The sequence below is a fragment of the Dromaius novaehollandiae genome, chromosome 7 (assembly GCF_036370855.1).
Source record: "Dromaius novaehollandiae isolate bDroNov1 chromosome 7, bDroNov1.hap1, whole genome shotgun sequence".
Lineage (NCBI taxonomy): Eukaryota > Metazoa > Chordata > Aves > Casuariiformes > Dromaiidae > Dromaius > Dromaius novaehollandiae.
Window position 1 is genome coordinate 19172058 of NC_088104.1, and position 17215 is coordinate 19189272.

A 17215-nucleotide genomic window follows, 5' to 3' on the forward strand; every position below is an offset into this window, starting at 1 on the left:
TATTCTGCGACGGAGCCACTCTTATTCCTGCTGAAACTGGGCTACAGTGCAGAAGGAATCACAGGATTTATGGGTCCAGAAAGAGAGAATAAGCAAGAGGGACCCTGGCTGTCTGCTATGGATGGTGCCCTGCAAAGTGCAGTCCTGGTTCTGGGCCTGTTCTCAGGCGTCCTTATTCCCTGGAGCTAGGAGCACACGCCAGACAGAGCCTGACTCCCAGCATCCCCAGAAACACACAGCTTTCTGGAGAGCGCAGACCAAAACTGCCCTGGAGAGCCTGCCCGGGGAAGGGCTCGCCCAGCAGCTGGCTGGGACAAGTCCTGCCCTCCGTGTGGGTACTGGGACTAGCTGCAGAGGAGGAGCAAGAAGGACTGAGAGGTGCAGAGAGGGGGCCTGAAGCTTGCAGGGCCTTTGCTGGATGGCTGCATCCCCAGAGCGCCCACATGTGTGTGGGGACTGCTGCACACTAGAAGCAAGGCTCTTCCCCTCTTGCTGGCAGGTGCTGTCCTCCTTGACCTGGAGCAGACCACGCTGCCCGGCATCGCTCACCTCATGGTGGAGACCATGATCATCTCTGACCAGATCAGAGCGGAGGATCGAGCCAATGTGCTACGTGCTCTTCTGCTCAAGCACAGGTAGGTGAGACATGGCCAAGGGGTGCAAAAGACTCAGGGGTCATCTGATAGCCCCAGATGGCAAAGAAGGTTGGGAAAAGCCAGGCTGCACCCCAAATGGCAAGATCACTGCGAGCAGAGTGATGGGGCGAGGGACCCAGGCAAGTGGTGGGAAAGGGCAGGGAGGCTGGCAAGAGCAGGATGATGAGGGCCTTGAGGGAAGAGATGAGGACTGAGCCATAGCTGACTCCTGGTAGTAGTGCTGGGTAGAGAGAGGGTGGTGAGGCATGGGCCTGGGGAGAGATACTGACATGGCTGGGTGAGGGCACTAGGGAGATGAAGGGCTGTCTGTCAGGTGGAGAGGCAAGGAGAGGACCTTGCAAGGTAAGGAGAGGATGACTGGAGCTGAGCTCAGTGACGATGGCTACCCAGCAGGTCCTGCAGGGCCCCTCACGGCCGCTGCTCTCTCTCTCAGCCACCCGAATGATGAGAAGGAGGGGTTCTTCCCAAGGAATCACTCTAGCTCCAGCATGAACTCCATCGTGGGGAATCACCACCACAACCACGCCACAGACACCTGCGTGCCCCTCATGGGGGAGGAGCGTATCGAGATGGCTGACCCCAAGGCCCACGAAACCGAATGCAAAGAGGTGAGGATGACACGAGGGGTTACCGCTCCCTTTTTCCACATCACTGTCACCCAGGGCAGCCTTTGGCCTCCAATAGTGCACACCAATCCTTTAGCCCCACATCTGGGCCCCCTCACAAGAGGCCTCATTCTTGCAAGGGCTGAGCTCTTCTGGATCACCTGGAGCACTGGAAATCAGGTCACTGCATTATGATTTCAGGACCTAATTTTAGCCTCACATTGTATTTAAAGGTCTGCTTGAGCATGCAGTGGCAGCGATGGCTCCAGTGTTTGTAGAATGACCTTTGCTATGCAGACGCCTTGGTAGCAAAGCAAGGAACTGGGTGTCAGGCACACAGCCAAGTCCCAGGCACAGATATGCCAGTGGGGTGCACGTTTGTGTAGGTAAACCAAGACAAGGGGACTCAGATCTTAGTCTTTTGCATTCTTCTCCAGCAGAAAAACCTGCATCTTCATAATTCTGAGGGACATCGCAAATATCTGAAGCTGATGGAGAAGATTCCTGAAGATGCAGAGGCCACAGTGGTCCTCGTGGGTAAGAGACAGCATGTGGACCTCCCTCAGCACCTGGAAGAGGCCAGTTCAGACCATGGTGCTGGCCTGACTGTGTGTGTGCTCTCCACCCTGAGGCATATTTGGACATCTAGCACAAGTTCCCAAAGTTTAAGTGGGGAAGGAGCCCTGTACGCCCTCTACTTTGTCAGCAGTACACTTTTTATTTGTCTGTAGTAAACGTAAGGGTTCCTGGACAGTTTTTTCCTCAAATTAACAAATACTGAATGTGAAAAGGTTGATGGACATTGCCGCAGGGAGCTGTGGCCCAGCTTAATGGAGAAAGTCTGGTCATGCTCCCCGAAACATCCCATTTTGCAGAGGAGAAGCAGATAAGAGGTGCCCAAGGGACCGGTTTCCAAGCACTGGCTGCCAAAGGGCCTTGTGTTGCCCCCTGACCATAGCTGCCCTTAGTCTGGCCAGCCTGCTCACACCAGGCTGCTGTGCTGGCCTTTTGGCTTCTCTGCCCCTAGCTAGTTTTGGCTGTTTGGCTATGTGTGCCAAGGACCTCTGAGTTCATTGGAGTAGGGCCCAGCTGCTGGCAAGGCCTTGGGTATCAGCCATAACACTGCCAGGAGATACTGCTCCATACAAACTAGGGCTGTGGGCAGGTGGTCTCAAGCACCGGTGGGTTTCGTGCCTTCTGACCACGAGAGTCCACCCTGGTCCTTTCCAGCGCTTTGCTGGCATTAAACTCTGAGCAAACCTAGCTACACCACAAGCAAAGTAAATGTCATTGCCTATCTAATAGATGGGAAAACTCAAGCAAAGAGGCTCGGCAGCATAGCTAAGCTGATACTTAACCATGCTGAGGCCAGATCAGCTTCATAAACAAACTTTGAATACTCAGATCTAACTAAACACTGACCAATTCTGAGAAAAGGCTTTATTTTGGGACGTCTTGGACCTTTTGGCTGTATCTTGGACCTAATGATCAAATCGTCCAAATTTGCTAGTCTAACACAGAGCACAGCTCTTTGCTGGACACAGATGGTAGAAAGATTAGTAATAACGCCAGAGAAATAGAAGTATTCAATAAACATTTCTGTTCGATATGGGAAGGAAGCGAATGGTGTGCCTTAGGATGCGGGAGTACTTCTCAATCTGTTAGGAACTGAGGAGGCTGCAAAACATTCATGAGACATGGACATTGTAAAACAAACTATGTAATTTGCACGTATGAATCTTTAGAGAACTGGCTCATTTTCATCTGAAAAAAGTCTGGGAATGCAAGGAAAACATGAGAAAAACGGAAGAAAGCTAATAGTGTCAGTGCTCAAGAAGGGAAGTACAGTGGTCCAGTGCTTATAGGTTGTTTAGCCTGATGTCCTTCCTGGGCAAAATAATGGCAAAGCTAATATGGGATTCAATTAATAAAGAGCTAAAAGATAGAAATGTAATTATTGCCAAGCAGCAAGGTTTATGGGAAATAGGTCATGTCAAACAAACCTGATTTCATTCTTTGATGAGATTAGAAGTTTGTTTGATAAAAGTAACTGCCTACATGTAAGAGACTTCCTTTCATAAGGCTTAGTAGAAAACAACATTCTGATTTAAAATTAGCCCCTTACAGTGTAAGTAGACCCCATGTGTGAGAGATCAAGAATGGGCTAACCGAGAGAGCTAAAGAAAGTAGCATTGCTGGGGAATGATCAGCGAACAGGGGACTTTGAGCAGTTCTCAGTGTGAAGCTTGATGCTGTACTGATGGTCTAGAGACAAGTACAGGACTGCAGGGCTCGTAGGAACCTCCTAAATCATTCAGGCTCCACTGTTAAAGGCAGCCTAATACAGTTCACCCCAGTGATTAATTCCACTCAAAACATTGCCTCCTGGTAGGTTGCGTGCAGTTCCTGGAGCAGCCAACTATGGCTTTTGTCCGACTAAATGAGGCCATCTTCCTGGAATCTGTCTTGGAGGTCCCAATTCCTGTCAGATTCATCTTTGTGCTGCTGGGACCGAGCCAGGCCAACATGGATTACCATGAAATTGGCCGGTCGATCTCCACCCTCATGTCTGACAAGGTGAGGAGCTGACCGTGGGCAAGCGCAAGCAAGTGAGCTTTGGTAGTTACTCAGAAGTCAGTCCTGAGATGAGAGTGCTGGAGGGATACTGCGTGAAGGCCCAGGTGGGACAGACTGGCCTGAGCAGCTAGAATTTTTAAGAGCAGTCTGGCTAGATCAAGGTAGGATGCTCAAATAAAAAACGAAGGACTAGGATAAGCAACTTGGCAGGGACAGAGAGTCCAAGAGATGTATGTAAGAGCTCCCCAAGGTTGATAGAAGAGGAAAAGAGTTGTGTTCAGCTTACAAGGATTGTGCCTTCATAAAGTGAGGCTGAGAGGTGTCCATGACGTGCCCAGGCCACACTGATGAGAAGACCCAGCAATGCTCAGGGACAGTTCCTCAGGAGTTTTGCTGAAGCTTTCTAGCTGAATCCCTTCACTGTGGTATCTATGCAGAGGAGCACATCTGTGCAGGAGCAGCGATGAGGAAGCAGAAAGGTTTTCTGCAAAGGGCATACACAGCTAGAGGTCCCTCATCTGGCTAGATGGCAGGAAAGGAAAATTCATAATCTTGGCAAGGAATTAGAAAAAGAAAAGACAATCTGAGTATTTGCTGCATACATCCAGGGCAGGAAAGAATCAGAGGTTCCACAGGATCCTGTCTGCAGCCACGTAACTATTAACCAAGTAACAAACCCACCTGCCCTGACACTAGCACAGAACTTTCCCTGAACTGGGGGCTAAAAAGTACATACAAAGCAGGTGGGTTGTAGGCATCAAGAGCTCCCAGCTGAAAGGTTTCTCCCCACCAGTTGCTCAGCTGAGACCACATATTGAGCCAGAAAATGTGAGGTGCCATATTCCAGCTTCATTGCTGCGTTTGTGGGCTGATCTTGCTCATCTCAGCCTCTGCTGCTCTGTTGCTAGAATGGGGGAGTTAGCTGCCCTGGCCCAGGCTGTAGCAAGGTTACACAGTGGCTGGCGCCATGAAGAGAGTATGATATCACTTACAGTTTGAAGCTGTGGCTCCAGGGAGTCTGTGTACTGCAGAGATCTTAGCTGTCCCCTACCTGCTTCACAGTCTGTTCACTTGTTCGTCTTCCTCCAGCCTTTTCACTGTAGGCACCTTCAGGAGGCAATGCAGCAGTTCTGCCCATTTGCCAGCCACCTCCCTTGCTATCTAGAGTAGTGCCGTCCCCTCGTGGTGTCCTTGGAGTCCTTCCTTGTCATCTTAACCCTGCTGCGACAATTATTTCCCCTTTTCTGCCTGGCTTTCCCTTGCTTGGCTTCCCTCATGATGTAGATTCCTCTTTTCCCTGCCTCTCCCGTGTTTCACATCTTTATATCCAAATCTCTCAAGAGCCCCTTCCACTGCCTGTTCATATGTCTCACGCCCTGGTTCTTGCACTTTCACTGCAATGCTTTAGGTCTCCCAGCTTCTCCCTCAATGACAAATTCTTCTGGGCGAAAGGCCCAAGACCAGACTAGGAGGACATCAGCCTGTTGCAGAGTCCTAATTCTGAGCTGCAGGGACAGGGAAGCCCTGAAGTCCTTTGTCTCTGTGGTGCAGTGTGGCTGGTGGCACAGGCTGGGCGAGCACAGCATCTAGCTTAGGGAAGAAGAGACACCAGCTAGCTGGGAAGCACAGATCTGATTTTGTTAGGTGGAGAGGTCCCGTGAGGGGAGCCCTGTGGTCCAGTGGAGTGTGCTGTTGGCAGATATGCTGAGGTAGTGCCATCTTGGGCAGGAGCAGTAGGGCTGGGAGGAGAAAAGCAGAAGCAAGAGGATCACTGGAAAGAATGGGTAGGGAAGGGAGGAGGGATGTGGGATTAGGTGGGTCACTGGATAGAGGGACAGGAAGGAGGGATCCAGGAGTGGGGGTCACAGAGTGGCAGCAGTGGGGCTGGTGGGGGGAGTGTGGGGTCTGTGTGGGCAGAGCGAGCACTGTGTTTCCAGGCAGCAGACAGCTGGGCACGGTCTTGGTCTGAGCCTTCTCCCTCTCTCTCCTCTCTTTCCCTGTGCCCCTCAGCACTTCCATGAGGCTGCATACATGGCAGATGACCGTCAGGACCTCCTCAACGCTATCAATGAGTTCCTCGACTGCAGCATTGTCATCCCCCCATCAGAGGTGGAAGGGAAAGACTTGCTCAAATCCATTGCCACCTTCCAGAAGTTGCTGCTGAGGAAGAGGAAGGAGAGGGAGCAAAAGTCCATGAAGGAGGGGGCTGTCCAGGAAGCCAAAGGTCTCTCCACTCACATTTGGGCAAATGCGTTTGTGCCTAGTGCCCTGTCTGCCCTGGTGGGTCTTGCCCTCACAAAGCCTGGCAGAGGGGTGAGCAGGTCCTGGCTCCTACAGTGGGCAGCGTCGGGGCCCGTGGGGAGGCAGGACAGTGCCTGTGGGCAGCCCTGGCAAATGGGGAGTGGGAGATGGTCAGATGTGCAGTGTGGGGGCCAGCCAGATTAGTGCCCCTGAGGAGAGGTAGCCATGGGGTATGGAGGAGAGGGACAACCCTGCCTTCCCTTACTCAAGCCCTGCTCTGTGTGTGCTTCTAGAGCTGTGTGAAGTGAAAGCTGAGGAAGAAGAGGAGGAAGCTGAGGACGACCCTTTGAAACGGACTGGAATATTTTTTGGAGGTCTGGTTCGGGACATAAAGCGCAGGTACCCCAAATACCTCAGTGACATCAGAGACGCCTTGCACAGCCAGTGTCTCGCAGCCGTTCTCTTCATCTACTTTGCTGCTCTCTCTCCTGCCATCACCTTCGGGGGACTCCTAGGTAATGGGCCTGCTTTCTGGTCTGCTCTTTGCACGCCGGGACCCTGGCTGTGTCTGTGTGATCCTGTGCTGGGGTGGGCTTCGGTGCTGCTTGCTCGGGGAGAGCGGCAGTGCCGCGCATCGGTGGCTCTCGTCGCCTGCCTGCAGCTTGGCCTCTCCAGCCTCGGTTCACAGCTCCTCTCCGAGTGCTCTCCAGGCAGTCAGTGCTGTTCCAGCCGGAGGAGTCCTGGGCTGAGTCCTGGGCTGAGTCCTGGGAGCCTTCTCAGCAGGGTTCCCCCTGCTTTCTCTGCGTTCCCTGCCCAGCACAGGGAACCTGTGACTGATGGGACAGAGATTTACCTCCTCTGCGTGGGGCTATATTTACAGACTACCTGCTAGTGGAGAATGATGCCTATGTCCAGGCTTTAACACTCACACCTTGTTCTCTTTCCCAGGAGAGAAAACAGAGGGTCTCATGGGAGTTTCCGAGCTCATAATCTCCACCTCGGTTTTAGGGATCCTCTTCTCCCTGCTCGGAGCTCAGCCGCTCCTGGTCATTGGCTTCTCAGGGCCCCTGCTGGTGTTTGAAGAAGCTTTTTACAAGGTACTTGTGAGCAGTGTGCCATGCTCTGCACCCACTTGCACTACCCCTCCACTGGAGAGGGCTACCTGTGTTTCTTGGGTCTTCAAAGTCACTGTGTTGTCGCAGACTCCCTGGGGCCTGCCAGGCTGGCCTGAGCTCGACTGGGCTGGCCTTATCTGTGCTGACCCTTTCCAGGTCATGGTGCAGGGACTGCTTGCTCCTGTTGCTGGCTCCTGTGGATTGACCCTGTTGAGGTTTAACAGTGATCTGTTAACTGCTGAGTGTGAGGGAAGCTTCTTCCCCCAGCCCTGTGCTACTCCCATCCTGGCACAATGAGGACTTGTAGCTGGAGCCTAAGATACTGCTCTGCAATCCTTTTTTATTGTTCTTGGGGCTTCCTTTGGCAACAGCCTCACAACCATTATCTATGTCCAGGTTTCTTTGTATGGGAACCCAACAACCTTCAGCGTATCACCCATTCAGGATGGCCCATGCCCATTACTCTCACCTGACAGGGTGAGCCCAAGGATGCATGCAGAGGCATCTTAGCCAGCCAGGTTGGACATGTTTCTTTCTCAAGCAGCATAATCTCTGCACTGTAAAAAACATCCCTGTGTCACCTTAACCCCAAGCACAGGGGGTCTAATTCTTCTCGCTTTTTCTGGCTGCTGGCATCTCTGTGTTTTTAAAGCATGTTTTTTCTTACAACTAGATTTTCAGCTTGGGGTGTCAAGATTTTGATGCTTGTGAGGCTATTGCACTATGGGGGTTTCTTTGCTCTCCCGTGACCTTACTTCTCACTAACTGTTGTTTGCTTTGTCCAGTCATCATGTACTGAGCGTACCTCTGCCCTCTGTGAGAGGCATTATCTGTGGTCATACGGCTAGTAAGGCTGTGAAGGAAGGGATGTGAAGGGGTGAAGTATGTCCATGGTTTGTGGCTTTCCTCTGCACACAGACAACTGTCCTTGTACATAGGGCACCATCTGGAATCCTGCCCCAGGTGGTGTAGCCTTTGTGCACCAGGACGCAGCAGGCTGCTCAGGCTCTCCCGTGGGGGGAACAGGCTTGTGCTGTGGAGTGCATGAAGCAGTGGAGAGCTGTGTTTGAGTAATGACACCTCCATAAGGGAGGGATGGGGTGCATAATTCCTGAGGTGTCTTGAGCAGTGAGTGAGGTAAGTACTGTTACAAAGCCAGGAAAAGGGAAAGACCTGCTTGGTGTGAGCTGACTGATGTTAATGCAAAGTCTGTAACTTTGTGACTACAGTCCTGAATTCACTGTCTTTGTGCTGGATGCCTGCAGAGATGTGAACGCCTTTTTCCAGGAGAGTCCGGGGTCTCAGTGGGGAGGAGATGAGGAAGGCAGCCACAGGAGCCATGAGTAACTCTTTCCCCTTTCCATTTCAGTTCTGCCAGACGCAAGGCATTGAGTATCTGACAGGCAGAGTGTGGATTGGTTTGTGGCTCATCGTCTTCATCTTCATTATCGTGGCAGCTGAGGGAAGCTTCTTGGTGCGCTACATCTCACCCTTCACCCAGGAGATCTTTGCTTTCCTTATTTCCCTCATCTTCATCTACGAGACCTTCTATAAACTGTACAAGGTGAACTTTCCCCAGGGAGATGGACTGCCATGTCTCTTGGTCTCCCAGGAACCTGCTGCTTTAGCATACAGGAGGCAGGGGAAGTGAGCCAGCATAGCCGCAGCTTTTCTAGGTGTCCTGCAGAGCAGTTCTTTGCTGGCCTCTCACACGACAGGCCAGCTGGCCCCTTGTGCCACCACAGAGGCTGGCAGGATAGTCCCTAACATCTATGCCCTCTTCTCTTCCTGCAGGAAGCATTAAAGATGGGCCACTTTTCTCTCCCCTGCCCTGTCTAGCTGGATAGGTTGTGAAGTGAGGTGACAGATGCTGGGATGGTCTGTACCCACCATCTACCACCCTCACCTCTCCATAGAGCAGGATACCCTCCACATGCCCCCAGTAGTGACAGTGGCCCCTGCCCCTCTGAGTGGTGACAGTGCCACCGCTTCTCTCACCTGTCCAGGTGTTCGCAGAACATCCTCTGCTGAAGTTTTACCCACCGAATGTGCAGAGCAGCCTGAATACCAGCATGCTGTCCGCAGATGCGATGTCGCTGGGAATCAGGATGCAGCCCAACACAGCTCTCCTCTCCCTCATCCTCATGCTGGGCACCTTCTTCATTGCCTTCTTTATGCGCAAGTTCAAGAACAGCCGTTTCTTGGGAGGAAAGGTGAGAGGTTTGGGGGATCCAGATATTAAGAACCCTTTATGCCAAGCAAATAGTGCTGTTTGCTACAGACCTTGGTTCACCAGAGCATTTGTTTATTACCAGTTTGAACGAACCTGAACCTAGTGCTCTGTCCCTTTCATATCTTAGCCAGCCCTGTATGATCTCAGCTGCACCTTGGAGCATTGCTTTACTACATGAAATGCTGGTACCATCAGAGACCATCCCCCAGAGAAACACCAGCAGTCCCCTAAATGCCATGCAGAAGGGGTGGGCAACCTGACCTAGGCAGCAGAGCAGAGCTTGGTGCTGCTGATGCATCTGCTCTGTCCTGCTCCAGTGAGCTCTGCTGAAAAGCCCCCTGGGCCTTGAGAAAGCTCCCTTGGCTGAATACAAATCTGTTAAACTGGAATATAGGAGGAGGAAGTTACGACTTGTTCTTTCTGACACCTCTGTCCATGCAAGATATTGTTATAATACCTGGAGCACCACCTGATTAGACTAGTGAATGGGCCGGTTGGACCAAACAGCCGTCACTCCGGAGTGGCTGGAGGGCCATGTGTACCTGGGCAGCAAGGTGCAAGGCAAGGCTGCCTTGTTCCACTCATTAGCAGTGCTCGGGTTTGCAGTGGCCCTTGGCCCCATCTGGCCCTTCACCATGTCCCAGGCTCCCTGAGCAGGGTGGGTATGTGTAGCCAGCCTCGGGCCCCCTGCACCCTTTGCCACCAGAAGGCGTTTGTTCTGCAGGCACGGCGGATCATCGGAGACTTTGGGATCCCCATCTCAATCCTGGTCATGGTGCTGGTGGATTACACCATCACGGACACGTACACGCAGGTAGGAGTCAGCACTGCCCTCGGGGCCTCTCCTCCGGTACAGCCAGAGATCCTGCTGCACCAGAGCCTGCTCTTGTGCAACTGGGGATTTGTATTTCCTGCTTCTTCAGTCATAACGGTGCAAAGCAAGCACAGAGATGTTCCCCCTCATCCTTACTCCCACCCTGAAGGGAAGCTCCAGGGGCCTTATTGAGACAGTGATCAGAGCTACAGGGACTGGAGTCCCCATGATAAAGTACTCCAATGGGTGGTAGGTTTCAGAGGTCCCGAGAGATTCAGTGCAATTAATTTCCTGTTTATAACTATAAAAACTTGTCATCAATCAACAAGACATAAACTTCTGTTGTTCACACTGAAGGGGTGGCATATAAAGTGGTTTCAGTGGTGTACTCTGTCATGTTTTTAGTCTTTTCAGTGTTTATACTCTCCTTCAACACAGGCTACTAAACATTTTGATTGCTTTATCTCAAACACAGTGATTTTTTTCATAGTTTATGCACAAGCTCAAATGTCATCAAACATATCCATCTCACAGGTTTCCTTTTTTTTTCTTTTTTATTAGGTGCATAGTTATATCTTTTGGTTTTGGTATTTCTTGCAACCAACACTGGGGAAAGGGTGAAAAGTATTTTTTGTTCAGCAGGCAAGCTTTTTATGAAGACAACCCAAGGCTTAGCAGAATACAAATGTATTTTTGTTCACTTAAATCTTAATGAGAAATCTGGTTTTATCAGAATTTAGTAAAATCAAACACTGCTACATCCTTTTCATATACTTCTACAATTAATATCATCAGCATTATCATTTCTGTATTTACTCAGCATATGTGCAAAGCTGTCTGAGAAAACCGTACTTTGTTACAGAGCTTAGCTCAAGTACAAGCATTCCAGAAATATTACTCATACTTATGTCAATTAACATAAATGCAAATCATAAGCTCTTACTGCAGTACTCATGCAAACAGATAGCAAGAACTGCAGTAGAGCTGTGCAGGGCTAGGAGTTTAAATGGTAGTGAACACAGGGTCAGGACCATGCGCAACTGGGAGTCTCTGTGGTCTCTGATGGGAGCACAAACATGATATTCCCTCTGAACATGATAAGAGTGAGATCATTTCTAGAGAATGTGCCTGGTTCTGGGATCCACACTCCAAAAACAATATTGAAAAATGTCTTAGAGAAGACTGTTGTCTGGAAAACCACCTCAGAGAAGAGTAGGCTGTTCAGGACACTTGGTTTGTCCAGAGGTCAAGAAGCATTTAACCATGGTCTGTAAGTACTGACATGGTGACAGGGTTCCTCAGGGAAGATATTTCCTCAGTCTCTTGGACAAAAACCAAATGAATTCCAGTAGCTGAAAGAGGAAATGAGACCAGCTCATCTTAGAAACAGGGAGCATGCGTTTGTTTTTTTTTTTTTTAAACATTGAAGGGGATTGTGCATGAGAAAGTCCAGCTCTGGTAAAAGTGGCTGTCCTGTCCTCTGAGGCGTTCAGACCAGGGAGACCATGATCTGGCCTAAACCTGTGTGGGGCTGTGGGCGTGTGTGTATTGATGAATAATTACTGGGTTTTGTGGTTACACCACCAGAAGCTGAATGTCCCATCTGGCCTGTCTGTCACATCTCCTCACAAGCGTGGCTGGTTCATTAACCCCATGGGCAGCAGTGGGACCTTTCCAATGTGGATGATGTTTGCCTCTGCCATCCCTGCCCTCCTAGTCTTCATTCTTATATTCATGGAGACGCAGATCACTACGTGAGTACCTCCCCTGCCAACTCCAACCATCACTGGCCTCCAGGCAGGCAGTGCTGGGATGGGTGCTGCTGCCCCTGGTGCAGAAATGGGCCTGGCATTGCAGTAGGACAATGAGGGCAGGATCCTGACAATTTCAGGCTGCACGTCCTTGGGTTCTCCCATCATCTCTTGGCTCCCCTCCTGGGATACAGTATGGTGGAGACCTGCCCCAGCCAAGCATGGCAGGAAACCTCTAATCTGAGGTCAGCAGCTGCCATCCTTCTTCCCAGTCATTTCCTTGTTGTCCCTGTATGTGCCCTGTCCAGGGAGTGAGCATTGTCCCCTGTCACAGTGCTGTCCCTGGGCCACAGGCAGTGGGTGCATGCTGTTACCCAGGCAGGAGGTGGCACTGACACAGGCCCTTTTTCCTCTCAGACTGATTGTGAGCAAGAAGGAGAGGAAGCTGCTGAAAGGCTCCGGCTTCCACCTGGACTTGCTGCTCATTGGCACTATGGGGGGACTTTGTGCACTTTTTGGGCTGCCCTGGCTGACTGCAGCAACTGTGCGCTCCGTCACCCATGTCAATGCCCTGACAGTCATGAGCAAGGCAATCGCGCCGGGGGAGAAGCCCAAGATCGAGGAGGTGAAGGAGCAGCGTGTGACAGGAGTACTTATTGCTGCCCTCGTTGGTGAGCCTCTGCTTGGGTGCAGGAGTGATGTGGGAGCTCAGGGCTGACAAATGGAAATGCAGACCTGGTGGTGTCCCTGCCTGGCCGGGCCATCCTGTGCTCTGCCCACTTGCTGCTGTTCTTCCCCACCTGCACCTCACGCCAGCTTCCCTCCAAAAGCATTCAGTAACTTCTCCCCGGGGTCAGTCCTTCTCCCCAACTTGTCCACTATACAGACACCCCTTGAATTTCTTTTCCCTTGTGCCCTGGGATAGATAGACAGAGGAGACAAGAGAGGGCTGGAGGCTGGGGTACCAAGGCAGAGGGGGCTGGAGTGGATTGTGCTGTGCCCTGAGCGCTGTCTGTGCAGGCCTGTCCATCGTGATGGGGAATATGCTGCGGCAGATCCCGTTGGCTGTGCTCTTTGGGATATTCCTCTACATGGGGGTTACGTCTCTCACTGGCATCCAGCTCTATGAGCGACTGCTTCTGATCTTCATGCCATCCAAGCACCACCCTGACCACATCTATGTTGTTAAGGTGAGTTGTGGGGCACTGGGTAATGAGGAGCAGAGGAAGAAAAGGCAGGTTAGGGAGGGTGGCGTATTGCTCAAGTGATGCTTGGCTGGGTGATGTGGAGGGGTGGTATGCTGCTGGTCTGTGCCAAGAGATAGTGCAGGCCATGCACAAAGCTGATGCAATGCTAGGATAGCGTGTTGACAGGCTGCACACACAAGTGTGTTGCGAAGATACTGCATGGACAGACTCTTTAGAGAAGTAATGCATTACTTGGCTGGATGTAGGGGCTCTACACTGCCGGATGGATATGCTGCTAGGCTGCACAAAGGCTGGTGTGTTGTAAAGTACTGCCTTGCTATAGTGAGCAGACAGGCAGAGTGCTCAGCACAGTGTTGCATTACCTTACTATGCTATAGAGAAGGGTTATGTGTTGCCAGGTTGGGTCTTTGTTAACCTGTACGGGAGGATAATGTGTTCTTAGACTGGCTTTATCTCCCTAGGTGAAGACCTGGAGAATGAATCTCTTCACCTGCATCCAGCTGGCCTGCATTGTGCTGCTCTGGGTGGTGAAATCTACAGTGGCGTCCCTGGCCTTCCCATTTGTCCTGATCATGACAGTGCCATTGCGACGCTTTGTGCTGCCCCGCTTCTTCCACGACAGGGAGCTCAAAGCCGTAAGCAGATATCTGTCTCCATGGTCTTGCTTGCAACATTGCGGTGAGGTTGAGGAGATTTGGGAGACTGAAAAGCCAAGAGAGCCTGGGCCAGCAAGGCCTCGGCTCTCCCTGCTGTTGTCTGAGGGTCTTTTTTGAGGAGCAGTAGATGGGTCTGTGGCTTTGTTAGAGCCCATAGCCCTGGGAATACAATGTGGGATGGATGGACAGCCTAGGGCATGGACACAGGATCCTGCTAAGCAGAGGCCTGGAATAAGGGATTCCTCTTCCGTCTTCCTCCCCATTTGTGGCTGCTACATCAGGAGATAATCCTTTTCCCTTGAGGCAGCAGCAAGGACAGCCCAGCAGCACACCAGGGCCAGTGGCTGCTTGGCACCGGACCACTTCAACACAGTGCCAGGGTGCTGGTGCCTCCTCAGCTGCTGCTCACATCCCAGGCTCCTGCTGGAGAGCAGCATGGAGCAGTACCCAGAAGTGAGGAGTGCCTGAGTGCTGCTAGCAGGGGAGGAGAGAGGAGTCGCTGTGCTGGACCAAAGCCCCAGTGATCGGAACAAGAGCATTGATAGGGGAGGGCATCAGGCTGGGGAAGCATGGTTGGGTGTGGAGAGGCAGCAAAAGGGGCCTGTTGTGAGGGGAAGGCACAAAACAGAGCAAGGTCTTTGCTCTTCCCGGGGCGGGCAAAGTGCCTGGCTCCCTGCACACCATTCCCTCAGTGCAGGGCTCCAGACCCTGTGCTGGGGTCTGCTGTGGCCTTCAAGGCCCGGTCTCTGCCTCTCCCCAGTTGGACTCGGAGGACGCGGAGCCGAACTTTGACGAGGATGGCCGGGACGAGTACAACGAGCTGCACATGCCTGTGTGAGCTGGGGCCTGCCCTCTCCTCTCTTGGGACAGGCTGCTAACGCCTGCTCATCCCTCCCAAGGACTTACCTGGAGATGGCATCGGACTTGCCGTGAGTCGCGCGATCTCTTGCCTGGACCAACAAATGGCTGTTCCATAGCCCCGCCGGAGGCAATCCCGGCTCCGGCTGCCTCATCGCTTGCTCAGCAGAGGCTGTGCATCTCTCTCCTCTTGGACCTGGTGAGCTGAGATGCCTCTCACATCCAGATGCGGTGTGGTCCAGAGCACCTGTGGGTCAGGGGTCTGCCCAGTCCCTGATGGAGGCAGCCTGTGTTCAGCCTGCCAGGTGGTGAAGGGGAGCCATGCCAGCTGGTCCCACTATGTCCCACTCTGCTACCGTGAAGCTTGGGTGTCCCAGCAACATGTGCCATTGAGCAGTTACAGTGACAGGCCGAGTGCCTGCAGGTGGCTAGCAGCCTCCTCCCAGGCTGGGTGGCAAGAGCAGCCTCCTTGCTCAGCTGGCAGGTGCCTTGCTCCCACTCCCTGTGCCCTCATCCAGGAGTGCTCACGCTGGGCCTGTGCTGCAGCTCGTGGCCCACAGGGCTGCTGCACACAGACTGCCACACACGGACCCACCTGGGTTAGTGGGCTGGGATTCCCCAGGAGACACTGCCTCTGAGCCCTCAGCAGGTGCCCAGCACAGGGGCAAGGAAGGACCAATGCTCTTTCCTGGCAGCACAGCTGCCCCAGCACTAATGGGACAAGAGGTCACTGGGTCCTGGCATCTGGCAGGTGAGGGATGCTGTGCAGGCCCTGTGCTCCAGGCCTTCATCTGCCCAGGCATGCTCCCACAGGACAGGTTTCCAGTCTTGTCCGGCATAGGCAAGGCTGCTTGCATCCTCCCAGTTTTTCTGACCCTGTTCCCAAAGGAAAACAGCACAGGGAGAGGAGGCTAAGGGATAAGCAGATATCCTGAAGTCACAGGTGCCTGCCCTGTTGCAGGGACTAACAGGGGTCCTGTGCCATTCTGTTCCTCCAGAAAGGTTGCATGGGGGTTGAGTAAAAGCACTGGGTCTGGTTCCCTGCAATGAGGTCACTGAAACCCCTGGCCCCACTTCTGCTCACATGCTGGGGTCACCTTCCACGGCCAGGGGCGCCCACTAACTGGAAATGGGTAAGAGCCAGCATGCCTGGCACTCAGCCCCCAGTGACCTCTGGGCAGCTCTGAGCTTTCCACCAGGCAGGCCATGGGCCTGTCTCCTGAGGTCACCCCAGGTGGCATGCTCTGTTCAGAGCCTGCCTACCCTGAGGCCCCTCCAGCTCTGGCTGAAGAAGCCGTTCCCAGTGCCCTTGCTGCCAGGGACCAAAGGAAACGTGGCCACAGCTAGGAGCTCTGACACATTGGCGGCTTTGAGGGTAGCATCAGAGGAGATGGGCCCAGCCTCTCCCTAATGTAGCAGCTGGAGTGGCCTTGGGGAGAAGGCTGGGATGCTTGCTCCACCATTGACCGGACATTGGATTTTGGACAAGCCACTGCCCTGGTTCCCATTTATCACCGTGGCTCCTGCAGGAGAAGGTGGGTGCTTTCGTTACTGGGAGGGTCCAACACTTCCCCCAGGAGGCTGCAGAAATATCCCGCCAGCGAGGGAAGACTCCTCCAGCGGCAGGTTCCTGCCCCACTGCCTGGCCCACCCGCAGTGCCCGGGGCTGAGAGACAAGTGTCTCTGTGTGTCTGTGGCCGTGTGTGTCCTGTCCTCCCTGTGTAGTGTAGGAGGCCTTTTGTCGCTGTGCATTGTGACTCCTCTGACTGTAGTGGAAACAGCTACACCAATAAACCCTTCACAGGAACTGATGTCTGGCTCTGCTTCCCTGGGAATCTGGCAGCCAGCAGAGGGAACAAAACCCAGCTGGAGTGGGTGCTGTCACGTTAGGCATTAGGGACTTGGGTGCCCACTGTCAGCACTGAGGTAGGCTCTCTGCCATCCCCACATAGCCAGCTTTGCTACCTGCAAGAACCAGCCTGAGCAAGAGACCTCATGCTGGCTGCTGAAGATGCAGGTCAAGGCCAAGATCCCTGTATTTAACCAGAAATACGTGCACTCACTCATGCCTGTGTGCACCCATATATATGCACAGGCATGTGCCCACACACACAGCACGTTCAGTGCCTGTCTCCTTACCCCAGCTCGTAGATAGCAGCGCCATCAGCTGAGGACAGAGGAAATGTCTCATTACATACAAGTTACCTCCATGCTTTCTTCCCAGAGACAAGTCAAACCAGGCATACAGCAAGCAGGCATGCCCGAGCACCCTTCCAGGGAGGCCCCTCTGATGAAAAACAACTCTGTGAAGATCTCTGTCTGACCATGTCCTCCTGGTAATGAAGGTCTCCCTTTTTTTTTTTTCCCCCAGGGCATCTGTCCCTATGGTCCAGGCTAACCATCCTGTGACATTCCTGAAAAAAAGTGATGCTGTTTGGTGCATCATTGTTTGGAAAGGAGGTTTTTCCAAAACAGTGCCAATCACTTAGCAGTGCTGAGCT

The 17215-nt window shown here is 52.6% G+C and overlaps 1 protein-coding gene across 4 annotated transcripts in view; it reads left to right on the plus strand.

The window, feature by feature from the left end:
• The window catches only part of SLC4A3 (solute carrier family 4 member 3), a 37497-nt gene extending 20976 nt beyond the window's left edge, over positions 1-16521 (plus strand). For 3 of the 4 annotated variants that reach the window (XM_064514824.1, XM_064514825.1, XM_064514827.1), the window contains 15 exons: positions 500-635; positions 1090-1264; positions 1699-1798; positions 3654-3838; positions 5849-6062; positions 6373-6594; positions 7028-7176; positions 8564-8758; positions 9201-9407; positions 10152-10241; positions 11829-11995; positions 12410-12663; positions 13013-13182; positions 13662-13835; positions 14617-16521. In XM_064514824.1, the coding sequence (XP_064370894.1) occupies positions 500-635; positions 1090-1264; positions 1699-1798; positions 3654-3838; positions 5849-6062; positions 6373-6594; positions 7028-7176; positions 8564-8758; positions 9201-9407; positions 10152-10241; positions 11829-11995; positions 12410-12663; positions 13013-13182; positions 13662-13835; positions 14617-14694 (2516 nt within the window). In that variant the 3' untranslated portion in view covers positions 14695-16521. The remainder of the gene's footprint in view (positions 1-499; positions 636-1089; positions 1265-1698; positions 1799-3653; positions 3839-5848; positions 6063-6372; positions 6595-7027; positions 7177-8563; positions 8759-9200; positions 9408-10151; positions 10242-11828; positions 11996-12409; positions 12664-13012; positions 13183-13661; positions 13836-14616) is intronic. The other variant, XM_064514826.1, reaches the window with a different exon arrangement.
• The last annotated feature ends 694 nt before the right edge of the window (positions 16522-17215 follow it).